This window comes from Lissotriton vulgaris, chromosome 6, assembly GCF_964263255.1.
Source record: "Lissotriton vulgaris chromosome 6, aLisVul1.2, whole genome shotgun sequence".
NCBI classification, from domain to species: domain Eukaryota; kingdom Metazoa; phylum Chordata; class Amphibia; order Caudata; family Salamandridae; genus Lissotriton; species Lissotriton vulgaris.
In genome coordinates this window covers 1,713,609,868-1,713,636,796 of record NC_141694.1, presented here as the reverse complement: position 1 = coordinate 1,713,636,796, position 26,929 = coordinate 1,713,609,868, and the positions used below count along the sequence as shown (strand labels likewise).

The following is a 26,929-nucleotide window of genomic DNA, read 5'->3' as shown; positions in this document are numbered from 1 at the left end:
TATAAACATTTCTGCGTCAGGTTAGTTCTGATTGGATTAATTCGGACACGAACTGCATGGGTTTGAATCAGCTACAGTTTTTGGAAGGCCCAAGTAAATGTAATTGCACAGGTAAAAATGGGAGAACATAAACATATTAACAGCTGAAACTCTAAAAATAATAAAAGTAGAATATTCTCTTAAAAGTGTGTATCTCAATAAGAATACCAGGACTAAGCCACTGCTTTAATCTGAAGGATGAGCACCAGATTGAGGAGGGTTTATGATCCACAGGAGCACCATCCGTCTCACGACCAGCACCGACAACTCCCTGACCACCGCCGAACACCTGCATTTCCAGATCCACACCAACCCGAACACCACCCTCAGAGGCACCCTGATCTACCGACCCCCTGGACCACGCACACAATTCAGCGAGGACATCGCCGACTTCGTCAGCCCACATGCCCTCCCCTCCGCTGACTACATCCTCCTGGGAGACCTCAACTTCCATCTGGAGAACAACAACGACCGCAACACCAGCACCCTGCTCGACAACCTCGCCAACCTGGGACTCAAGCAACTGGTGTCCACCCCCACCCACCTCGCCGGACACACACTCGACGCTGTCTTCTCATCCAGCAAGGACATCGACTTCAGCCACGCCACAGAGCTTCAATGGACGGACCACAGCTGCGTCCACTTCACCTTCAAGAAAACAACGACCCACCACCACCAGCAACAGGCCGCCCGCAGAAGCTGGAACAAGATCACAGCAGACCAGCTCGCCACCTCCCTGAGCCAGCACCCTCCTGCCAGCTCAGCGAACCCCAGCCAGGCCGCCGACAACCTCACGAAGTGGATCAGCAACTGCGCGGACGAACTCGCCCCACTGAGGACCCCGCCCAGCAGACCCGGCAGCAAGAAAGCCCCATGGTTCACCGACGAACTCAAGAGCTCCAAGAAGAACTGCCGAGCCCTCGAGAAAGTCTGGAGAAGGGAACCGACACCGGACAACAGGACCTCCTTCAAACTTGCCACCCGGAAACACCACCAGCTGATCCGCGCCGCCAAGAAAACAGCATTCAAGGACCGGTTGGACAACAACGCACACAACTGCAAGGAACTCTTCAACATCGTCAAAGAGCTTTCCAACCCCAGCGCAGGAAACAACGACATCACCCCATCGCAAGACCTCTGCAACTCCCTGGCTTCATACTTCCACAACAAGATCGCGGACATACACAACAGCTTCAACAACCAACCAACGCACACCATGACCGAACAACCACCCCCCACCACCACCCTCCACGCCTGGACCGCGATCAGCACCGAAGACACCATCCGCACGATGAACTCCATCCACTCCGGATCACCGACCGACCCCTGCCCTCACCACGTCTTCAACAAGGCCGACGCTGTCATCGCACCCCACCTGCGAGACATCATCAACACATCCTTCGACACCACCATCTTCCCCGAGAGCTGGAAACACGCCGAACTCAGCGCTCTACTCAAGAAACCAACAGCGGACCCCACCGACCTCAAGAATTACCGCCCCATCTCGCTCCTCCCGTTTCCAGCCAAAGTCATCGAGAAGACCGTCAACAAGCAGATGGCCGCTTTCCTCGAGACGAACGGATCCCTCGACCCCTCACAGTCCGGCTTCCGAGCCAACCACAGCACCGAGACCGCCCTCATCGCCGCCACCGATGACATCCGAGCCCTGATGGACAACGGAGAAACAGCGGCCCTCATCCTCCTGGACCTCTCCGCGGCATTCGACACGGTCTGCCACCGCACCCTAGTACGGCGCCTCAGCAACGTCGGAATCCAGGACAAGGCGCTGGAATGGATCATCTCCTTCCTCGACGGGAGAACACAGAGAGTCCGCCTACCACCGTACAAGTCAGAGGCCACCGAAGTCATCTGCGGCGTCCCCCAAGGATCATCTCTGAGCCCCACCCTCTTCAACGTCTACATGAGCCCCCTCGCGGCCATCGTACGCAAACACAACCTCAGCATAATCTCCTACGCCGACGACACCCAGCTGATCCTCTCCCTGACCAACGACCCCGCCGCCGCCAGAGCCAACCTGCACGAAGGGATGAAAGAGGTAGCCGAGTGGATGACGACCAGCCGCCTGAAACTGAACTCGGACAAGACGGAGGTCCTCATCCTGGGCTCCTCTCCCTCCGCCTGGGACGACTCCTGGTGGCCTCCCGCCCTGGGCACCGCACCCAAACCGACAGACCATGCACGCAACCTGGGCTTCATCCTGGACTCCTCCCTCTCCATGACCAGGCAAGTCAACAACGTCTCCTCGGCATGCTTCAACATCCTACGCATGCTACGGAAGATCTTCTGGTGGATCCCCACCGAGACCAGGAAGACCGTCACCCAGGCCCTCGTCACCAGCCGACTGGACTACGGCAACGCCCTCTACGCCGGTACCACCGCCAAGCTCCAGAAGAGACTCCAGCGGATCCAGAACGCCTCAGCCAGACTCATCCTCGACATCCCACGAACCAGCCATATCTCCGGACATCTGAGAGACCTTCACTGGCTCCCCGTCAACAAAAGAATCACCTTCCGCCTCCTCACCCACGCACACAAAGCCCTACACGACCAAGGCCCGAGCTACCTCAACAGCAGAGTCAACTTCTACGCTCCCAAACGCCACCTCCGATCAGCCAACCACGCCCTCGCCGCCGTCCCCCGCATCCGAAGAGCGACTACAGGAGGAAGGTCCTTCTCCTACCTGGCCGCCAAGACCTGGAACTCCCTCCCGACCGACCTGCGCCTGACCCAAGACCACTTCTCCTTCAGGAAGAAGCTGAAGACCTGGCTGTTCGAGCAGTAGCGGCTCCCCCCCCCCAGCGCCTTGAGACCCTACGGGTATGTAGCGCGCTTTATAAGTGTCACTGATTGATTGATTGATTGATTGATAACCGGTAGAGGCTCACAAGTAATCTGACCAGAAATTACTATATCACATGAGTTTCAATTGATGGAGAAAGGGGTTTTGTCATTATTTTACATTCAATAGTAATTGCTTGTAAATATACAAGTATCTACCGGCTGGAGACAAACCTGGAATTTGGTTATTTCGACACCTAGATCCCTTAGACGTTTAGGAAGATCTGGGTCTTGTCTCCACCCATTTCGAAATAACATTCACTTTGAACAATAAAGGCTAACTGACAGACATACACAAAATATTCCTTCATAGAAAACTCTTAAAACTAATAAGTATTATATTTTGAGTTTTACATCAGGGTTGGACAGCGTTTGTAATTCAACAAAGAAGGCGAATCACATAGGGTCATTAGAGAACTGTGCAAGGGGCTAGTCCAAGTTTGTCCTGTCAATATAGGTTCTGCCTACTGAAAGAAACATTTACATTTCCTAGTGATTAGATATCCTCACCACACCTATATATTCATCTGAACAGCTATAAGCTAATTTCTGATTATTTATACAATGTGTTATGACAGCCAACACAAGTTTCGTTACAGCATATTGAGCAATTAGCTTTATCAAGGCGGTTGGATTGAAGCATTGATTATCTTTTATAATAATGATAGCACCCAGTGTAAATCTTTACTGTCTTCAACCAAACGAAGTAACTGTGGACATGTACTGAAATGTGTTATTTTATATTGATTGAATATGAGAAATGTGCACCATTTAATTGTTCATAATATGCTGAGGCATGATTATTATAGAGTGATGTACTGTGAAAGGCACGAGAACAGAAAGTGATCAACTGTCTCACTGACTTGCATACCTAGTAATTTCCCAAAGCAACATGTAGCTCATCTGACAGGGGAAAAGTAAAAAATGAAAGCAGAATTTAAAAAAGCCCAGCATCCATTTGTTTTAGAGCCAACATGTAATTACTACCCAGTCTCAATGGCCAATATTCTCGAGCAAGACATGCCAGTTATCATAACACCTATGATCACCTTACTGTCTGAAAAATGAAAGAATTGGGCCTAACTGAAAAAGACTTTGAATGAATCATTTAACAACTTTGTTAGATCAGTTATACTGGCATTCAAACAATTCGTTTTCAAAAGGTGGATGGTGGCACGTGGGTTTGTACAAGTAACAGTGCTTTTAAATGAATATTATGGTTATGAAGGGAATGTATAAACAAGTTAAAAAAAGAACAAATTACTCTCGGATGTGAACTCAGGTGCTGGTCAAATGTCATAAAACATCAAATTTTATACTGAAACCAAACAAAGATGTATGCCAGGCTGCATTACGGTAAGCCCAGAGATTGTCATAAGTAACACTTTGGAAGCTTTTGAGTTACGCCTAAAAGTTTCAATTAAACGTGCATGTAATAGAACAGATTTACCTGGGCTCGAGTCTTTAGGTTTGCTGTGTTTACAAACCACTGTTTGCTGGCACGAATAATTACAGGTTTCTTGGTCCTCCAATCATAAGGGTAGCTATGTTCAAATAGCTCCTCCTTCAGTAGGCTCTTTGTATTCCGAAGCATCTGAATAACTGTTAACAAATGTGTAAAAAATAGACAAAAATAACCTTAGTTTAGTAAGGAACAAGAATAACTACACTGTAACTTGCACTTTTTTGTTATAAATCAAAATACAGTGGTCAAAATATTGTCTAACTAAAATATTGTATCCTAAATGATGTTTTCGAAAATATTGCTTCAATTGAATTAGTAACAAAATCTACATCTAATGCACTATTATTGATGAAAAGGATATTTAGAATACATTACTTATGTAAGATGATATTTTTGTTATTAATATTCTGACACACAACCACACTGTCAAGAATTGCCATGGTTGAAATAGCTAAATAAACTGAATTCCACGCAGAAAAGATTTTACATTCCTCCTCAAAATAACTATGTCAATCACCCCAAAATACAATATGTCTCAGTTTCTAAATATCAATTTGGCCAGAGACTTAATTTTGCTTCAATGTATTATTATGATCAGACCAGTAGCTCCCCGAAAAGGATGCTCATTGACCATTAGTTAGATTTTCCATTATCTTAAGCTCAAAATCTAGACTATGGAATCTAACCTGTATCGTTTCCGTCGGAGAGCACACATTTATTTTGTAGGTCAACTCCTGCTGCTTCTGTAAAAAATCCATTTTCATCCACTATACAATCCTATAAAACCAATGGAAAAACGAGTTAATTTAGACATGTCTAGTAAAAGAACAAGGAAATGTGTTACAAATTAATGCATCAATATGGTCAGAGGCTACAAGAACTATTTTGTACCGCATGTTGGCTGCGATTTAATTCAGGAAATGTGCTCAACAAATTGTACAGGTTAAGTGCTAGCACTGTACTCACATTATAACTAATGAGGAGCATTACATGCATATCATCAAAGTCAGTATGTCAAAATATGGATTTTTCATTTTGGTTCATAAAGGACACTATGTAAATCAATGATACAGAAACAAAGTGGTCTTGTAATGGAAATTACTAGCCAAAGCCCTGAGGTGAGGTCAAACTAAGGTATTCAGAGTGTAAAACTGGGTAGAATAAATGGGGTTCCCACTTTCCTTATGGTCCCATAATGAGGTACCATCAATTTTGAGGGTACTACAATAAACTCTGAACTCAGAAGGAACTCAACAGGCTTGTCTCATGGGGCTGCACTACTGCCACAATGGAGATTAAGAACTTTGCAAGAAGAGCCAGTGAGAGGAGCTTGTGTCGCGTGCTGCGTTCTGGAGAACAAAGATACTCCCTGTTGTTTTGGCTCTAGGGCCACGTGTCATGTGTCATGCATCAGGGACAGGCTGACATCTAAATGCCTCTCTGGTGCAAGGTTTCCACACAAGAAGACTGATCTCTTGGTTCTGATACAGAATTGGGAGGCGGATGTTGCAGGGCAGTGGGCTTTGATTCATCACAATGGCATGTGTGTCAGACAGGCAGAGATGGATATGGTGTGGGCTTGTAAGACTACAAAACTGGCAGAAACGTTAGACAGGGTTTCACCATTGACTATGAGTGTGTGGAGGCCATTTCAGAACCCGTCCATATATTAGCCCTGTGCACATCCCTCAAGGTTCTTTTGAACGGTCTATAGATCAGGGTTGGTACTATTCAATGAATACGTCCAGTTCAACTTACTTTGAACGCTTTTCATGAATCTGTGTAAACTGATCCTGCCTGACGTACTCTGCATGCAACTGACATATTTCTTGCATAGGTTCCAACTACTTGTACATCAATCCTACCCAAATAATCTTGTTGACATAGACCTGCATTGTGAAACTTCCTAGTCTCCTGTTGTATTGTTCATGGATCCTGCTTACCTTTCTACGTACTGCTCCTACATGCCAGACCCAGCCTAGTCTTGCTCTCTCTACCACTTCTCAGTGTCAGGGATACTCTCAATTTAGAGGACCACTGTACTTCATCTTTCATTTGGTCCTCTCATTCTCTATGTGGGTTGCAAGTTTATCATTAGCTGCAGGATTCCTCTATATAGTTCCTGCTCAAGAAATGTCCTTTCCTGATCATGATTTTGCTTACATGTCTGAAACTTGGACTGCCCTGTATTAGACTTTTCCTGTGCTTTAGGAGAGGCTGCCTCTGTTCCGTTTGGTTATTGGTTGTTCTGTCCCAGTTATGGGTTCCTTCCGGCAGTAGAAAGGACATGGGATCCACTATCTGCACTTTCAGAACTGTTTTGGTATGGTTCTCCTATCAAGAGTCCCAGCCAGGCTGCTCTCCAGATACAGCCTTTGTGTAGAATGATAATTCTCATAGCAGGGTATCTCCAGCCTGGAGCATCCACAACAGAGGCACACAGAGGCGTGCCTGGCACACTGGCTGTCATCAGCCAAACTCAACCAGTGATCAGAGAAAGACAAAAGGTTGCCCTTCGCCTTGGGTTCCCCTTGCATAACAGTCTGCAGTCCTACATTTAACACTTTCATCCACCAAATGACAGGCACAAGGAAGGCTCATCAGCAACCCATGGCTCTGAAAAAAGCTTAACTGAATTTCTAATGTAGTCATGCCTGTTCTTCACCCAATTCATAGTCTAGGTCTCCTTCCTATAGCTTCAGGAATGTCAGCATGGTCATTGAAAACAACCTCTCCGATATCTTGTGCAAAAGGCCAGGACTGGGGTACACGAAATAGATCCCCACAGGCCTCCAATACTCTGTTTAACTCACACAGACACACCATGCCACATGTATCACACAAGCTACACACACAAACATGCACAACATTCACCTGGCATGTTAGTGCTAGAAGTCGTGTAAGTGCATGGAAGCTGAACTTTACACAAGTGGTCCAGTAGGCCTTCACCCCATTGACACAGATAACAAGGTTTGGCCACAAAGAGTGTTTTGGTTTAATCTTTTCTTTTGTGAATATGGCATGATCCAGTTCCAGATATGAAAGAACCAAAGGAAACTATTTTTTTTAACAGTTGCTGTCAAACACCTTGGGAAGTTTAAATAATGAAACATTAAAAGGACATGTATTATAAATTGAAATGGCTAACTGATGTGCATGCAGTGGAGAGTGGTAAACATCAGATTCAGCCAAATGTAACCTTAGATCACCACTTGGTCCTCCATGGAAAACAGAAAACCAAAAATGTATTGAGTCACAAAACAGTAAAAAAAAAAAGTTCAAGTGCCAGAAATCAAAAACGTAAGTTAAAAAAAGCTAGGCTGCCCCAATATGTGACACAGGGAAAATGGATGAATTTCCTCCAAAAGGTAATGTACATCTCAGGAAGAAGAACGGAATTGGAAACTATTACATTTAACCCCTCCCCTGCTGATGACGGAACCGCTCCGTCATCAGCTACAGTTGAGCTGTGCTGATGACGGAGCGGTTCCGTCATGGCCCGGCCGCCGCGCCTGCGCGGCGCTGATTTCGCGCCTGCGCGGCAGGTTTAATGAGCGGGGCGGGTCATGACGGAACCGCTCCGTCACCAGCACAGCTCAACTGTAGCTGGTGACGGAGCGGTTCTGTCACCAGCATGCGGCGGCCGCCCCGCCCCTTTAGCGCTGCGGCGGAATAGCCGCCGCAGCGAAAGGGTTAAGTCCATACATTTTGAAGAGCATCTCTGTAGGGTTTGGGGATCGGAAACTACATGTAAATGTATATATGTATAGGCATTTATATAGCGCACTACTTACCCGTAGGGTCCCAAGGCGCTTCGACCGCTGCGAAACCCTTCCTGGCTTCCCTGAGAGATGGTCCCTTAATGGGTATCTCCAGGGTGAGACCAGGCATCCCCAGCAGTCTGGTGGGGCCGTTAGTGAAGATGAGGCAAGCTAATGCCCAGAGTTGCCGAGTGTGATCGCTGATCAGAGTGGGCACCGAAGCGAGAGAATTATCGAGTCCGCTGACCCTGGTCCAGAAACCTGCCGCGCCGGGAATCGAACCCTGGTCCCGGGCCGTCCCCTGCTCTCGGGTCTGCCGCCTCTAACCAGTGAGCCACACTACTTCACTGCCCTTTGATTTATTATTAATTATGGTGGTTTTAACCTTTTATGTTTTGCTTGCACTGTATGTGTACATTCGGACATGGTCAGGATAAATCCGGACCATGTGATTAATTTGTCTTCTTAAAGGAAAGGAACATATACTGGCACTCAACCTTAACTTTGAAGCTCTTAGGGTCCAGAGCTTTGAGTATGGTTCCTTCGCTACCTCAAAACTCACGAAGAAAGATATAGGCCTGGGATCCCTGGACCTTCTACCCTTGTTGAAAAAGGTTAGCATGTGAATAGTAATATAAACACCTCCAAACATAGCAATATTTTACTCCGTAAAAGACCATGAACTGTATTCTGGGAACCAAAATTAAGTTCCTCTTATTTAATCTATATTACTATTATAAAGGAAGAACTTTGAGGCGGGTAAACTCGGGAACCACAGCGCCAATCCACACACTCGATACATCGTCGTAATCCTCAGGGTGTGCAGATGGACATAGGCTATATAAAGTTAAAAAATACGTTATATTTAAAAAATGTACTTTATAAAAAAAGTAGTCCCCTCGAAGTAGCGCCGGCCGCGACCTGCATGCTGACGTAAGGAGCGCGGGGAGGTACGACGTCCAGGAGCGCGAGGAGGAGCGGGGGACATGGCGCGGGGGAGGAGCGGTGACGAGCAGCAGACATGGCGTGAGGGAGGAGGTGAGGAGCAGCGGACCGGCGGGAGGAGCGGTGACCAGCGGTGAGGAGCGGTGAACTGAGAAGCGGCGGCTGAGGTAAGGCTCCGGGGGACAATGTCGGGCAGGCGGGGGTCGGGCAGGCAGGGGACGGGGACTTACACCAAAACAGAAGGATAGAATTTAGATCGGCTGAGGTAAGGCTCCGGGGGACAATGTCGGGCTAGGCGGGTGTCGGGGCAGGCGGGGGACGGGGAGTTACAACAAAACAGAAGGGTACAATTAACATCGGCTGAGGAAAGGCTCCGGGAGACAATGTCGGGGCAGGCGGGGGACGGGGACTTACAGCATCTGCCATGGAGAATTATGCAGAGCGCCTCAACACTGGGCCTCCGGGGGACAATGGCGGGGCAGGTGGGGGTCGGGGCAGCCGGGGGACGGAGCAGCCGGGGCCCGGGCCCGGGCTGCTGGGCAATGTCGGGGCAGGCGGGGGTCGGGGAAGCCTGATTGCTCCTGGACAAGGTCGGGACGGGCTGCTAGTATAGTTATAAAGCTGTGCTCAGCCAGTTCATACCATCCAGTCAAAATAGAGCCAAGACATCACACATGTATGTTCGCAGTATTAGCACTGTATAGACAAAAGGGGTGTACTATGTTTATCTCTGCAAAGAGGCAAGCACTGGAGGTAGTAGTGGAGGAAAGACAATTGGTTAACGTACAAAAGACCTCCAGATAAAGTGATCTCTCCTACAACCTCACAACCGCAACCCATAGAATTGCCACTTGCTGAGAATTGCACTTCCATCAATCCAAATAACTGTAAACATTCTCCAAGGGCCGCACATAAAACACAAACATTAACCCACCAACATGTAGAAGGGCAAACCACTACAGCATAAACCAATGCACTGTATTTGATAACAATCAGTTTTGTTTTGGTCTGCTCACCAAACCTTTATTCCTCCCAGTACTCTTCACTTTCCCCGTACTACTACTTTTTAACTTCCTCAATAATGTATAGCGTAGACCCATTCATCATTTTTTGCAGCCTTTTTTCATACAATCTTTGATGTCCTTTTAGTGGATTTAAAAGTGGGTCATCACCTCAACCTTTACATATGGTGGGGTCCTCCTGACATCCACCTAACCTTTGTTTTTTATTTGTTTCTCCTCCACTATCATCAACATGTAGTGAGGTTGATCACCCACTACAATCATACTGGTAGCCAGCCCACTGAAGGGTCTAATTATTCAATCATGCATTCTAACATTAGTTTTGTAAATATCGGTATCACTAAGGAACATGTTTGCAGCTTCAATGTTATCACCATTAACAGACTTAAAGCACTCCTAAAACACTCTTTACACATCCTTCTACAACCCAGCAAATAGTACTCAATTCTGATTCTTCGTTTAGTGTATGGCATATACAAATGCAATGAAGAAGACACATCAATCCCATCTCTACAGCAGGCTCAGTCTGCTTCACTGGAACCAGTTTGTGTCGGTTCCCCTTTCATGTGTCCTGGCCAGGCTACCTACCAGGACAGGCCTCAGTCTGCAGGGATGCAGTGTCCTGCAGAAAAGTCTTTAGGTGGAAGTGCCCCTCCCCCATAAAAGTACAACGATGTAGGATCAGGCTGCATTCAGATATTTTCAAACCCTCCTCAGAGAGATATGGAAGAGAGATAAAAATCTGTGCCGTGTCTAAGGGATCCTTTCCTAATAAGATACTGCAGTCCTCTCCCTGTAACCCCTGTGGTCTACCTAGTGGCAACTGCAGCCAATCAGTACAGCCCTATATATCAGGAAGGGTCCTGACTCTCACAAAGAAAGCCTGTTTCCTCATTACTCACCATAATGTCTGGTGATCCCTCCACAGTCTAGGAGATGCCAGCAATACATGTGCTGTCTGGTGCAAACCACCTCTTTTCCATCTTGCTGTAGTCCAGCTTGGGGACTTTCAAAATGGAACTCCCATGCCTGCATCACTCATGCATGGCACGCTATGACGTTTAGCACACATTCACAAGTACAATGCACAGCATGTTGCGTTAAGGATTCCGAATTCATCATGAGCAGCAGAAGTTTATATGAATAAGCCTATAAACACGCATTCATGTCTCACAGGTAAAAGTCTGTCTAAATCACCAACCATGGTATGCTGCCACTACCGTGCTCCATGCATGAAACCTGTGAAAGGAAACATAGTCCCTTCTAATTATGAGGGTGTGCTCCCTCCTAAATTAAGGCGATCAGGGTCAGACGCCGCAACAAATACAATTCAATAAAACTAAACAGATAAAAAAAAAAAACAGATGACAAAAACAGTAGAATATACCACAGGCAGTTGATGCTGCGTTGCCACACTGTAATCTTCAATGCCATGAGCAGGAGCTGTGTGAACCAATCCTGTGCCTTTAGCCATGGTCACATGGTTAGCTGGCAGAAGAGGAGACTGTCTCTCTGGTATGGTGGGATGAGCACAGACACCGTTTTCTAAATCTGTACCTGCAAACAAAGAATAGAGACCGGATTTCAGGAAAGAATTCACAAACATTAGTATGGAAAAGCATGTTCTGAAATAAGTTTCATACATTTTTTAGAATGTTTAAAATGATTATATAGAAACAAGAGGTCAAAGAAAGAAATGAAAGTGTGAACTGCATGTGGGTCACATCCTGTTCAAGAAGGAAACTCTTTTGGAAGAGACTCGCCAGGTTGAGGCCCTAGAACAAACTCCTAGACCTGGAGAGACTTATGAACCCAGATACGGAGGTTCACTTACTTCGCCGGATCCCGTTAACGTGAAGGGAATATCGGACACTGGTAGGGCGTTAAGTGCAAACCCAGCTCCAGGCCACACAATCCGACTTTACGAGTCTGGGGACAGAGCCGGGAAGCTCCTGGCCTGGCTGGGTAAGAAAGAGAGAGAAGCAAGGTGGGTGGTCATGATAAGCGAAAAATAAGAAATACACACAACAGCACCTGCTATAGCGGCCACCTCTGCCTGCTATTACAGGTACCTCTATAAGACAGGCCCCTAGCAGAAAAAATGTAAATTGATACTTGTATAGCGCACTACTCACCCGCAAGGGTCTCAAGGCGCTTGTACGAATACCGCTGTGGAACCCATCCTGGCTTTCCCTGTGAGGCGTCCACTCCAGGGCACCCCCAAGGTGGAGGCCAGGCATCCTTAGCGTTGTGGGGGCCGTTGTGGAGATTAAGCAAGCTGTTGCCCAGAGTTGCAGAGTGGGACTCCATGATTGGAATAGGCACAGAGGCGAGAATTATCAGGTCCGTGGAATTTTGAGCCCACGACCCGCCAGAGACATCCCCACTCTTACCGAGACGACCGGATGACCCTTGAAAAAGACCTAACCCTGATGGAAGGGATGGATGCAATTAATACTCAAAAATCTGGAAAAACCCACGGTCCGAATGGGCTGCAGGCTGAATTTATTTAAATGCAATGCTAACTTGCTAGCCCCACATCTCCTGAATATATGTCCGGTAGTGCTGTAGGAAGGGACACTTTCACCAGATCTCTGTCAGGCGACCATAACTGTGATCCATAAGCCTGGGAAGCCCCCCACGGACTGCGGATCATACCGCCGAATATCATTACTCAACTTCGAAACAAAAATCCTGGCCTCCATCCTGGCCACAGGCTTGCTGCCAGTGATCACCTCCCTTATTCACTGTGACCAATCTGGTTTTATGCCTAAACGAGCCATGCGTCGCCTGGCTAATTGGTTACACATGGTCATGGACAGGTCCGCCCGCATGTACTCCTTTCTTTAGACGCCAAAAAGGCCTTTGATGCAGTATACTGGCTACTCATGCAACAAGCCCTGTTAAAGTTTGGATTTGGCCCCGTCTTTATGGCACGGTTGGAACTGCTATACACCAACCCAAGAGCCAGAGTGCGCGCTAACCGGGTGATGTCGGCAGAATTCCCGGTGAAGTGAGGAACTAGACAGGGTTGCACTGTATCCCAGCAATTATTCGCCCTGATACTAGGCAACTTACAGTAGTCGAGGAGGGCTTCCACTTCCCGGAGCTCATATTTGAATTTAATTTATAAAGTGCCTAAATCACCCCGATTAGCAGCCTTCTAAACTTCAGATAATCTGGGCAATGACGCCAATGAATGGTAAGTTCCACTAACGAAGCAATGTGCCTCAACCACAATATCAAACGAGTCCTAACGGAATTCAGTGAAGATGTGGTGAGGTGGAGACGGCTCCCTTTGACATTGCTCAGTAAAAACGCCCTGTAGAAAATGATTACACTCCTGAAACTGCTTTACATGTTGCAAAACACATACTGCAGAACACCTGAGACTATCTTCACCGCCATTAATGAGGAACTACGCATGCTCCTATGGAATGGGGGCCACCCGAGAATAGCGTTGCAGACACTACATCGCAACCAATATAATGGGGGGATTGCTCTACCCGACATACAGTCCTACTACCGTGCGGCCCACCTGGTGGTCATCAACGAATGGGGACACATACCCGGTGGCCACCCCACTTATGCCTTGGAAAGGCTCCAATTCCGACACCACACATATCTCCACTACATATATGGGGGCAAGGGAACCTGTTAACTATTGCCTGCCAACCAGAGGGCTGTAAAGACCTGGAAGGGGGCAGAATGCCAAATTAAATGGAACAAGAGAGTGACGAAGGGAACACCACTTTGGGAGAGCACGAGATTACCAAAATAAGCCTGCTTCTAGGCTTCAGACACTGATACAGTTGGGATTTCTAGACTGGGCCACATACTAAAAGAAGGGGGATCTGATTTCCTTCAACGCACTCCAATCCAAATACCAGCTAAATGACACCTAAAGACATAAGTACTTGCAGTTACAACATGCCTGGAAAGCAGAGGCGATAGACACCTCCGACATCCTTAAATTTGCACCACTTGAAGGCAGACTATTACAGGACGAAATTCCTGATAAAGATGTCTCCGGGATCTAAAAAACACGAATCAATAACATCCCAGATAAGCTGCTATCCCATAGGTCCAATTAGGAAATCATCACAGGACAGTTGGAAGATATTGACTGGGAAGCGGCCTCAATGCACCCGAGAGAACTGGCGATCAGGTTACGGCTATGCTTGGTACAGTTCAAAATCCTACATAGAGTATATTTTGATAGGGCGCGCTTGCATGCCATGGGGAGGGCAGAACCCAAAAACTGCCTGAAGTGCAAAACAGAATGCGGTACATATATACACACACTGTGGGAATGTCAACATAGAGAACTATTGGTCCCAGACACTAAGGGATTTAACAGGGGCCTCTCTCCATGGATGCCAAACACGTACAGCTAGATGTTTCCACAAAGTAAACCTCCCACGCAGTAAACTCCTACTATGCACCTTAGGGCTGGTGGTGGCCAAAATGGACATTGCTGGATACTGGGGAGCCCTTAATCTACCCACGTTGACGGAGTGGAGAGTGAGTATGGACCTGGACAGGGTGACATATAAAGCTTAGGGATGCCCGAAAAGGTTTACCAAGATCTGGACCCCCTGGTCGAGTTAATATTGTCTTGAGATGGAGAGTGAGGAAATGAGAGAGCCACCCATGTGCCTAAACCAGAGGTGTGAGAGGCGACCGGCCGGGAGACCTCTCCCTGGCCCAGAGCCTACACTGCATAGTGGGGTGTGATATGACACTTTGTCTCGTGCTCGATAACATGTTGAATGGTTGTATTTACATCAATGCAGCTGACATTCGTTCTTGAAACGTCAAGTATACTATGCACAATGTATGTGCCTCAATGCACTGGCTAACTTTGTGTTAATAAAAACAGTTTTCAAAAAAGAGAATTACACTTTTTAGCTTTAATTTAAGAAATTTGCCATTATAAAGAACTCCAGATGTACTAAGTCAGGCAAATTTCGCAGTACTACCCAACTATAAGATATCTTAAATCACACATACCCCAATCTACTGCTCAAATAAACACTAATGTGATTAGATCGCCAAAAAAAGGCTCAGATAGCTCTGGTAATTCAGCTAAGCAGAGTGAACTGAAAGCACAACAAAGGTCAGGGTCCTATAATCTGAACAAGTCTTTGGTGGCTTGATAGTATTTGTGTTTGATCAATGTTACAGGTCCGTCAGCAGCGACGTTTACAATGTAGTTACTATAATAATGATTATATATCACCCAGTAACCTCAAAATAGAACTAGCTTCCTCTGGCCACACCTTTATCCTGATAAATACCTAACAACTGCTTCAAAATTGTGGCCAATGTTCACTGTACCTTAGGCTCGACCTTTGACAACAGAATAATATTCAAGAATGGATGCAGTGGAATTGAAGTGAATTGCCATCAACATAAGAAATCTACTAGAGGTGTTATGAGCCAATGCATCTGTTAACACGAAATGTCTTCCTGTATTATTTAATGCGAAGGAGATTTTAACTTGAAACTTCTAACTATGAATTTTGGAATATGAAGATGCTGACAATGCAATCATTTTTATAAACAAGCATGCTTCTTTCCAGGAGACACCCCAAGTGGTCTTCCAAGTTGAAAAGTGATATCAAATGATTCATAAAAGACAGAGTTAGTAATCAAGTAATCTGTCCAAACTAAGAATTCTGTATCTCTAGAAATACGATTTGAGTCTATAGTATTGTAATTAGGATGGAAAATATGAGCTCGAGCCACACATATAATCGCCTCCATTGTTCTAGGCGGTACATTATCAAGCACATTCACTGCATATTATTTGCCCCTTCCACACACCCTTGCCTAGGTCTTCCTCTCACTCCTTTTAAAGGGGCCTTTTATACGTCTCTCCTTAGGCGAGGGCTTGATAGTCTTCACGCTAAAACACCTGTCAATTATTAAAGCATATTCCAAAACATCATTTATCGTTAACCCTTGCTTCCCAAAGGACTTATCAAGGAGGTCATCATTCTTTTGAGAGCTATTTTCTTTATTCTTTCTAGGTGGCATTGTTGGCTTTCTAGGTGGCAGGGTTGGCAGAGGTGGGCTCACCTTCTGGGCTGTTTTTCCTGCCTGTCCTCCTGCCGAAAAGGAGGGGAGACAGGAAGGGGGCCTGCTCCCGGTAGCAGGAGCGGCTGGGGGTGGCGTTACAAAGGCAGCAAGGCCTGTGAAGCTCCTCTGCCAAAGATGGCGCTTCCTGACCTGTGAGAGTTGTGACCACCTCCGCCAAGGAAAGGCTTTGTTTCTGGGCTCAGGACTGAAGGCTCCCATCCCAGGGGTCCAGAAACATGTCTCATGGTGGCAGGCTGGTGTTAACCAGTCAGGGAAACCACCAGAGGCTGGTCGTTTTTCAGGGGGCATCTCTAAGATGCCCTCTGAGTGCATGGTATAATAAATCGCTAACTGGCATCAGTGTGGGTTTATTATGCTGAAAAGTTTGATACCAAACTTCCCAGGATTCAGTAAAGGGAATATGGTGATGTGGAGTTTTAATGACAAACTCTCAGACCATATACTCTTTATGGCTTTACTGCACGTACAGTGTCTAAGAATGGACTTGGACACTGTAGGGGTACAGTGTACATGCAACTGTACCCTCACCAGTGGTATAGTGCAGCCAGCTAGAGGGGTGTCTTACCTATATCATAGGCAGTGGGTTGCAGGCATGGCTCACAGTAATGGCAGTGTGTGTGTGTGTGTGTGTGTGTTAAGGACCTCTACGGGTGGCACAATATGGCCAGAGAGGTGTTAATTGGTAGTACAAAAGTACAGTTTTGAAAAAGTACACAGGCCCTAGGAACCTGATTGGCAGGGACCAATCAATCTATCAGTGGTTTATAGAGCGCTCTACTCACCTGTGAGGGTCTAAAGGCGCTGGGGGAGGAGGGGGCGGGGGGCAAAAGGGGGGAGGGGGACAGCTCCGGGTCAGTCAAAGAGCCAGGTCTTGAGGTCCTTCCTCAACGTGTGGAGGGTTGGGAAGCGTCTGATGTTGACCGGGAGCTCGTTCCAGGTTTTGGCTGCGATGTAGGAGAAAGCTCTCCCGCCTGTTCTGCTTCTGCGGTTGCGGGGGGACCTCTGCCAGGGCGAGGTCAGAGGAGCGGAGGTTCCTCTTGGATACGTAGAAACATACTCGGTCATTGAGGTATTTAGGTCCAATGTTGTTGAGAGATTTGTAGGCGTGGGTGTGGAGTTTGAAGGTGATCCGCTTCTCGACGGGGAGCCAGTGGAGGCTTTGTAGGTGTTGGGACATATGTTCATGGTGCGGTGTCCCTAGGACATGCCTTGCTGCGGCGTTATGGATGGTTTGGAGCTTGCTTAGAAGAGTTTTGTTGAATCCGGCATTGAGGGTGTTGCCGTAGTCAAGTCTGCTGGTAATGAGCGCGTGGGTGACGGTCTTTCTGCAGTCGGGGGGGATCCATTTGAAGGTCTTACGGAGGATGCAAAGGCAGTTGAAACTGGTGGAGGTGACGGCGTTGATCTGGCGGTTCATGGAGAGGGAGGAGTCGAGGATTGTGCTGAGGTTCCGAGCGTGATCGGTCTGGGTGGGTGGGCTCCCGAGAGCGGAGGCCCACCAGGTGTTGTCCAAGGTGAAGGTGCTAGGATCCGAGGAGGAGGACCTCGGTCTTCTCGGAGTTGAGCTTTAGGCAGCTGTCCTTCATCCAGGATGCCACGTTTCTCATTCCTTCTGGGAAGCTGATTCTGGTGATTTCTGGGTTCTTGGTGAGGGAGAGGATGAGTTGGGTGTCGTCGGCATAGGATACGATGCTAAGCCCGTGCTGTCTGACAATGGCGGCGATGGGGGCCATGTAGAAGTTAAAGAGTGTCAGGCTTATTGAAGATCCTTGGGGTACTTCGCAGACAATGTCAGTGGGGTTGGAGAGGAAGAAGGGGGTGGGGAGTCTGATCTCAGGATTATGCCAGAGGAAAGATTGGATCCAGTCGAGGGCGGCTCCCTGTATTCCTGCTCTGCGAAGTCAGGTGGCTAGTGTGCAATGTGAGACAGTGTCGAAGGCTGCGGAGAGGTCTAGGAGGATGAGGGCTGCGGTGTGTCCCTGGTCTAACAGCATGCAGATGTCGTCGGTGGCTGCGAGGAGGGCGGTCTCGGTGCGGTGGTTGCTGCGGAAGCCAGACTGGGAGGCGTCTAGTATGTAGGTTTCTTCGATGAAGGTGGTCAGCTGGGCGTTCACGAGTCTTTCTGTGGCTCTGGCTGCGAAGGGGAGGAGAGAGATGGGCCGGTAGTTCTTCAGGTCAGTTGGGTCGGCTGTTGGTTTCTTGAGGAGGGGTTTCACCTCTGAGAGTTTCCAGTTGTCTGGGCAGATGCCGGATATGAGGGAGGAGTTGATTGTACGTCCTAGTTCGGGTGCGATGACAGTGGAAGATGTGGGAGGGGGGCAGCGGTCCATAGGGGCTCCCGAGTGTGTCTTCTTCTCGGTTGAGATGAGCTCGACGGACGGAGTGGCCCAGAAGGGGATGGTCGGCTTTTTGGCGGTGGTGGGTGGAGTGGTGCTGTCTTCTTCAGGCTCGCTGAAGTTGTCGTAAAGGGCCTTGATCTTCAGGTGGAAGTAGGAGCTGTGTTTGTTGCAGAGTTCCTGGGAGGGTGTGATGTCAGTGGCTTCGCAGGTGGGTTTGCGAATTGCTGAATGACGTTGAACAGTTCCTTGGCGTTGGATGTGTTGGTCTTGACTTTGTCTCTGATAAAGGTTCTTTCGGTGTCCCTTATACGCTGGTGGTTGTCCTTCATGGCACGCTTGTGGTTGTTCCGCGCTTCCGTGATCTTCTGGTTGCGCCAGGTTTTCTCCAGATAACTGCAGGCGGGTCTGGCTTCTTGGAGTACAGTGGTGAACCAGGCGGCCTTCAGCTGGCATTGTTTGGTGGCGAGTCGGAGAGGTGCCAGCTTGTCAGAGCAGCAGGAGACCTGGCAGTGGAATTCCCTGGCTGGGGAGTTGGAGTCGGTTGGGGTCTTGGAGGAGGGCTGTGTTCAGGAGTTCCTCGGTGACCTTCCTCCAGTTCCGTCGAGGATGGCGCAGGGCGGGCTTGGGTGCGGTCGTGGTGTTAAAAGTGAAATGGACGCAGTGGTGTTTCATCCAGAGCGGCTGGGTGGTGTGGCTGAAGCGGATGTTTCATCTTCCCGTGAAGATGGGGTCGAGGGTGTGACCTGCTCTGAGGGTGGGAGTGCTGACGAGCTGCTTCAGTCCTAGGTTGGCGAGGTTCTCGAGGAGTGTGGTGGAGTCGGGGTCCTGGCTGTTCTCGAGGTGGAAGTTCAGGTCCCCGCGCAAGATGTAGTCCGTGGAGGTGATTGCTTGGGGTGCGGTGAGCTCGGCGATGGTGGTTGCGGGCTGGGCACGGGGGCCTGGCGGTCTGTAGATGAGGGTCCCACGTAGCGTGGTGCTGGGGTTGATCTGGATCTGGAAATGGAGGTGTTCTGTGTTGGAGAGTGGGTCGTTCGTGCTGGATGTGGAGAATCAGAGGGGGGTCTTGTGTGCGATGGCGAGTCCTCCTCCTGGGCGGTGTGGGCAGTCCTTTCTCTGGATATTATAGCCGTCAGGGATTGCTGTGGTGATGTTGGGCCGGAGGTGGCGTTGGTCCAGGTTTCCATGAAGAATGCAACGTCGGGCGAGAGGGTGTTGATCAGCTCCCAGACCTCTGACGTGTCGGAGTATGGAGCGCACATTGAGAGAATGCAGGTCAGGGTTATTCAGTAGGCGGCGTTTTGACGGCTGCAGGCGTCTTGTCGACGGTGAAGGATCTTTGGCAGTGTCAGCACAAGAAATGTCCATAAACCGTGGTGGGTGAGGATCTTACACAGCTGACGTGGCGTCCGGGGGTTGAGAGCGTGGAGGCTGGCTGAGTGGTAGCGGTGGGGGCCTGGCACTGGTCGCGGAATGCACAGACGAGCTTGCCTTAGGCGCACCTTCGGCGCGACTGCACAGCGGTCGCCTTTTAGATGGGGAGGGGGGTGGGAGCAGAGGAGTGGGAAGCGGGAGCAGGGACGAGCGGGGGGCGGGGACGCATGGGCAGCAGCGGCGGGAAAGTAGGCAGAACAGACGCGGGAGATCCGCAAATACAGTGAGACAGTCTACTAAGACAGTGAAGCACAAGTTACTACTTGTGTAACGATATATCTGTAAGAGACATTAGTTAGTGATAGATTCCTTACCTTAGAATATCCCCAGGCGTCAGACTGGATCCGGAAACTTTTGCGTAGCAGTACCCTTGCGCGTCGCTAGTTGTCGTCTGCGGCTCCGCGTCCGTCGTCGGCGTCGTGGGCGCCGTGATGACGTCATCGGAGTACTTAGACGCCGCCTCCGCGTGCTGACATCATTTCTTAGCCACAGCTTTTCCGCACCAGAAGCGCAGAGCCATGACAAAAACCAACACTGGTGCCAAGAAACTAGGGCCCTGAAAGGGGAGGACCTTAACCCTAGATATCGGTTCGCAGAACGGGGAGGATGGGTGGGTCGGTAAGGAATCTATCACTAACTAATGTCTCTTACAGATATATCGTTACACAAGTAGTAACTTGTGCATATGAAAGAGACACGTTAGTGATAGATTCCTTACCTTAGAATAGATACCCCAGCAATACCAGGTGAGTCTGCGAACCAATATTCCTGGAGGACGGAACGGCCAAAGTAGCTGTCCCTCCGGACTTGACTGTCCAGGCAATAGTGTCTTGCAAACGTGTGCAGCGAGGCCCACGTAGCTGCCTGGCAAATGTCCTGCAAGGGCATGCCGCGGCCCAAGGCAGTTTTAGTGGCCGTGGCTCGAGTGGAGTGAGCCCTCAGCCCAACAGGGGGCTCCCTCTTAGCCAAGGAGTAACACGCTTGGATGCACAAGATAATCCACCGGGAGATGGTCCGCTTGTGCACTGCTTTCCCTTCTTAGCGCCCGCGTATCCCACAAAGAGTTGATCATCCACCCGGAACTGTTGTGTGCGATTCAGATAGAATGAGAGCGCACGTTTTGGGTCCAGACGGTGGAGCCTCATCCTCCTCTCTCGAGGGGTGCGGAGGCGGAGGCGGAAAGAAGGTGGGCAACGTGATGGATTGCCCAATGTGGAAGGCCATGGCCACCTTGTGTAGGAAGGAGGGCCTCGTCCGTAACACAACCTTGTCCGGATGGACTGAAAGGAAAGGAGGCTTACAAGATAGAGCCTGGAGCTCACTCACTCTCCTGGCAGAGGTGATGGCTACCAAGAAGGCAGTCTTCAGGGAAAGAAGGCGAAGAGGACAGTTGTGGAGTGGCTCAAAGGGAGCGCACATCAAGAACGTAAGAACCAGGTTCAAATCCCACTGAGGCATCACGAAGGGAACAGGAGGATAGGTATGAGTGATGCCCTTCAGAAATCGATTAACGATAGGGGATTTGAACAAAGAAGGTTGGTCAGGCAGCCTCAGAAAGGCTGAAAGAGCTGAGAGATAGCCCATGACCATGCCCAGAGCAGATCCCTGCTGGGCAAGAGAGAGAAGAAAGAGCAGAACCTCAGAAAGAGGGGCATTGAGGGGATCCACAGCCTTTGCTGTGCACCATGCCACAAATATGTTCCACCTGCAGGCGTATACAGACTTCGTGGAGGGACACCTGGCTGCCAGAATGATGTTGCAAACTTCAGGAGGCAAGTCAAATGGCCTCAACTGTCGCCGCTCAATCTCCAAGAATGGAGGTGGAGACTGGACAGGATTGGGTGGAGGACCGTCCCCTGCTGCAGCGACAGAAGGTCCTCCTGAAAAGGCAGACGAACCGGGGGATCGACTGACATACTGAGTAGCTCGGGATACCAGTACCTTCGTGCTTAGTCCGGAGCCACAAGGATGACTTGTGCCCAGTCGCGCTTGATCTTCTTCAGCACTCTGGGCAGAAGTGGTATAGGCGGAAAGGCGTACAACAGACCGCAGCTCCACTCGCGACGAAAAGCGTCTCCGAGCGACTGCCGCCTTGGAAATTCCAACGCGCAGAACTGATGACATTGCGCGTTCTCTTCAGTGGCGAATAGATCTAACCAAGGCTCTCCCCACTGCAGAAAGAGGCCTTGCGCCACGTCCGAGTTCAGACGCCATTCGTGATCCATCGAGCACCGACGGCTGAGTTCGTCCACCCTGGCGTTCAGAGAACCTGTCAGGTGTTGAACCATCAGAGTCACGCCCTGATATTCCAGCCATTGCCACGACCCCACTCCGCCCTGTTTGTTGCAGTACCACATGGCGGTGGTGTTGTCCGTGAACACTTGCACTGCACTCCCTCGGACAGACGGGAGGAATGCCTTCAGTGCCAGACGAATCGCCCGCAGCTCCAACAGATTGATATGGAGCCGGGACTCAGCCGAAGACCAGAGACCTCTGATCTCCGCCTCTCCCAAGTGGCCGCCCCAGCCCTGGAGGGACGCGTCCGTCACAACTACGTGCTCCGGTTGGGGAAGGGAGAGGGATCTGCCGTTGACCCAATTGCGGTCCGTGAGCCACTACTACAGCTGTCTCGCAGTGCCCTCCGAGATCAGGACATGGTCGGACAGGTTGCCCTGATGCTGGGCCCACTGATACTTCAGGTCCCACTGCAGAGCCCGCATCCGCCACCGTGCGTGATGCACCAGAAGGATGCAGGAGGCCATCAGCTCCAGAAGCCGCAGCGTCAACCTGACCGAAACTCGGGATAAAGGTCGGAAGATCGAAATCAGAGCCTGTATATCCCGAACCCGCTGTTCGGGCGGGTAAACCCGAAACTGCGCCGAGTCGAGAACCGCTCCGATGAAAAGGAGCTTCTGAGAGGGGCACAGGTGTGACTTCGGCACATTGATGGAAAATCCCAGCTGGTGCAGGAGATTCGCCGTAGTCTGGAGGTGGCTGACGACTGTCTGGGGCGAGCCCGCCTTCAACAACCAGTCGTCTAGGTAGGGGAAGACTGACACTCCTAACCTGCGCAGATGAGCTGCGACCACCGCCATCACCTTCGTGAACACCCGTGGGGCGCTGGTAAGGCCGAAGGGGAGCACGGTAAACTGAAAGTGCTCGTGGTCTACCGTGAACCGCAGGTAATGCCGGTGGGCCGGCAGGACAGGGATGTGGAAATACGCGTCCTGCAAGTCCAACACTACCATCCAGTCTCCTGGGTCTAGGGCAGCTAAGACCCGAGCCAGAGTCTGCATTTTGAACTTCTCCTTCCAGAGGAAGCCGTTGACGTTCCTCAGATCCAAGATAGGGCGTAGGCCCCCTTTGCCCTTCTTGGGTACCAGAAAGTAGTGGGAGTAGCAACCACGTCCTACTTCTGGCCCAGGAACGCGCTCGATGGCCCCCTTGGCCAAGAGGGCCGAAACTTCCTCCTGCAGGAGCCGCAAGTGATCCCCCGATACGCAGTGGTGTTGCGGTGGCATGGCTTGAGGATGTGAGAAGTTGGCCTGATATGCAGTGCTCACTATTCTAGTGATCACTATGTATCAGTCCAAACGACCCTTATTGATGATTGGTTGTAAGTCAACCTTATAGACCAGCTATCCTAGTAGCATGGACAAGAGCAGTCTTTAGGCTAAACTCTAGAGGGTGTGTTAAGCCAGCTGTTATACCATCACATTTACCCCTTGAACACCAAGTGAAAGGACACCACACAAGTTGTTATGAAAATAAAAGGATATTTATTTATAACACAACAGCCCTGGACTCTTTATGAGGACAGGGCGCTAAGCACAATACAAAGCTCTTAAAGAAATACTGAAAGTCGCACAATTTACGCAAATGCCCGAGGGGCACGGAAAACCATATACTACAAAAGTGGAATGCGAAATTACTAGCAGGTAAGTACTACTCTCAGAGACTTTGGAATCGCTAGGCCTACAATGCTGAACCCTTGGATTAGAAGCAGGAGGTCTAGGAACGCCGTGTGCAGAGTGGGAACTCTCACGCGTAATGCGGGACAAAGTCTATGGATACTAGTAAATGCAAAAGTTAGTGTTCTCGAGCGAACCCGACTAGGTAGGGCAAAAACGAAAGTGGATCTAGACACTTGGAGAGTTGGTCTACGCTGGAGCACCGTGGTACTCGGTTTACCTAGCCCAGGGGCTGCGGCTGCATAGGGTTCAAGTGTCGTCGGGAATCCTCGTTGACGAACCAGGAGCCTGAAGTGGAAGTTGCTGGCAGGCGACCAGTGAAGATGTTCCGGGCTGATCCAAGGACTGGATCAGCTGAAGAAGAGTACCTGTAAGCAGAGGGGACCAAGTTCTGAATCACTAGCCAGTGATTAGGTGGGCACCAGGATGGCACCGGACGAGGTCACTCAGCAAGGCGAAGAGCTGACACTGGATTCTGCTGCTGCACGGACCAGGGGCGCTGATGTCGACCAGGCTGGAGGTCTGCGAGCTGTCCCACGTCGGATATCTGCTGCTGGCGATGCTGGATCCGGTGAAGGAGGCAACAAGCCTTGGCTACGGCAAGCCCACGTGGCGACACAAAATGGCGTCTTGGATGGACCAGGAGGGTCCGAGGAAGGTCCCCTTCAGGAGGAGACTAGTGCCAGTCTAGAGGAGCTAGACCAGCGGCGAAACAAACGTAGGACGTCCTCAAGCGGGTCACTAGCCAGCGGCAAGTGACCGGACAACGTGGCAAGCGACACAGAAGCAAAAGGGCCCCACGCAGATCTGGTGGATGCTGGGGGGCTGGTCTTCGGTGCTCGTGCTGCTTGGGGTTGGGGCTTCTCTTACCCCAATGCACCCACTCGAGGGTCCCTCGGCGGTCGTGCTGGGTCAGTGTCGTGCTGGCTCTGATGGTCGCCGGGTCCACTGGTCTCGTCGCACCCACGGTTCTCAGCTGTGCTGTAGAGGAAGGTCGAGGTCAGAGAGGGCAGGGAGTCCGGGTCTCGTCGTGCTGGTCGGTCTGGTCGGTCTCGTTCCGGAGGAAGGACGTCTTAGCAAGCCGCAAGATACTTAGTTGGTGCCTGCTGCTGCAGGGTGACTACTCCTTAGTCACAAGGGAGAAATCTTAGGAAGAAGTCTTGAGTTCCTTTCGTAGAAGGTAGTTTCAGGATTCAAAGATGATCTAAATTGGAAGGGTCCCCGCTAATAATAATAATAATAGGGGGTCTTGTAAAGCGCTTGGTGATGCACAACGGCGTGTCCCCCCACTAGGATGCGAGCGCTAGCAGGAGAAGGTACTAAGGTGGGAACCTACTACCGGGCATATAGAAATGTTTTTAGCTTGGCTCTAAAAATGGGCTCTGAGGGTTCCAGGCGCAACGCCACAGGAAGTTTGTTCCAGCTAGATGCAGCCAGATACCTGAAGGATCTGCCGCCCATCCGTACTTTGGACACCTTAGGGATTGACAGGCGCCCCGAGCCAGAAGATCTGAGAGCACGAGAGGGCTCGTATTGTGTCAGCAGACCCTGCAGGGGAAGAGGTGCCCTGCCGTTGACGATCCGATGACAGGTGCATAATGCTTTAAATTCCACCCTGCTTCTCACCGGAAGCCAGTGCAGGGCCTGGAGCGCGGCTTTAGAAGCTGATCTTCTGGGCAGTCTGAGAACCAACCGGGCTGCGGCATTTTGTAGAACCTGCAGGCGGCTCAGATTCTTCTCAAGAGTCCCCAGGTAGAGCAGGTTGCCATAGTCCATCTTGGACGCGACTAGTGCATGCACTAGTGTTTGGCGGGCTTTGATAGGAAGGAGCTCCAGAACATTCCTGAGGGTCTTGAGGATCCCGAAACAGGTACCACCCACCCGATTCACCTGGGGTCCGAAAGTTAGGTTGGAGTCGAACCAGACACCTAAATTCCTCGCCTCCTGGCAGGGAATTGGTGCTGGTCCCAGGCAAGGTGGCCACCAGGCCGACGTCCAAGTCGCTCGGTCTCCCCCCACCACCAGCACCTCAGTCTTGCCTCCGTTGAGCTTAAGGCAGTTGGCAGACATCCAGGCAGCTAGGTCTTGCATGCATGCTCTGAAGATGTCTGCCGCGAGACCGGGTGCACACGATAGGGAGATGACCAGCTGCGTGTCGTCGGCATACGACACCATGCGCAAACCGTGACTCTCCACTATGGTGGCAACCGGGGCAACGTACAAATTGAAAAGAGTTGGACTCAGGGACGAGCCCTGCGGCACCCCCTGGTCCAAGGCTACTCGCTCGGAGTAGCAGTTGCCCTGCCGGACTTGGAAACCTCGGCCAGATAGAAACGATTGGATCCATTTTAGCGCTGCACCTCCTACCCCTCCTTTGTTCAGACACTGTAGCAAGATGGAATGTGCTACAGTGTCGAGCGCAGCGCTAAGGTCCAGAAGGATCAAGGCCATAGTATGGCCCTCGTCGGCACCCTGCCTGATGGTTTCGGAAGCCATGAGGAGCGCTGACTCCGTCGAGGGTCGAGGCCGGAACCCTAACTGGGTGGGATGTAGAAGATTGGTATCTTCCACAAATTGCATTAACTGCAAATTGGCCACCTTCTCCGCCACTTTAGAGAAGTAGGGTAGGAGGGAGATGGGACGCAGATTCTCCAGCTTTTCGAAGCCGATATTAGGCTTCTTGCGGAGGGGAAGCAGCCACAGCTTGTTTCCATTCCCTAGGCATAGTGCTGGACCTGAAGGAGACATCCAACAAATGCCTAATGTATGGTTCTAGTGCCGTCAAGCTGTCCCCCAGCCGTTTAGGTGATGCAGGATCCCGTGGGGAGCCTGATTTCACTGATCTACATATTTTGATCAGGTCTTCTACTGGCGGGGTAGAGAAGTTAAGCACCCACCTTTATTCTAAAGAAAGGGGCTGGTACGGGACTAGGTCCTGCCCATGGGTGGGACCAGGAAGGGGGGTGGTTACACCCCTCTCCCATGCCGGACT

The 26,929-nt window shown here is 50.0% G+C and overlaps 1 protein-coding gene across 1 annotated transcript in view; it reads right to left on the bottom strand.

Moving 5' to 3' along the window:
* IARS2 (isoleucyl-tRNA synthetase 2, mitochondrial) overlaps positions 1 to 26,929 on the bottom strand; it is a 628,540-nt gene that overhangs the window by 287,621 nt on the left and 313,990 nt on the right. Inside the window, exons 9-11 of the mRNA XM_086927919.1 lie at positions 11,479 to 11,648; positions 5,050 to 5,140; positions 4,349 to 4,500 (exon numbers count right to left, since the gene is read on the bottom strand). Coding sequence (XP_086784045.1) covers positions 4,349 to 4,500; positions 5,050 to 5,140; positions 11,479 to 11,648 — 413 coding nt within the window. The remainder of the gene's footprint in view (positions 1 to 4,348; positions 4,501 to 5,049; positions 5,141 to 11,478; positions 11,649 to 26,929) is intronic.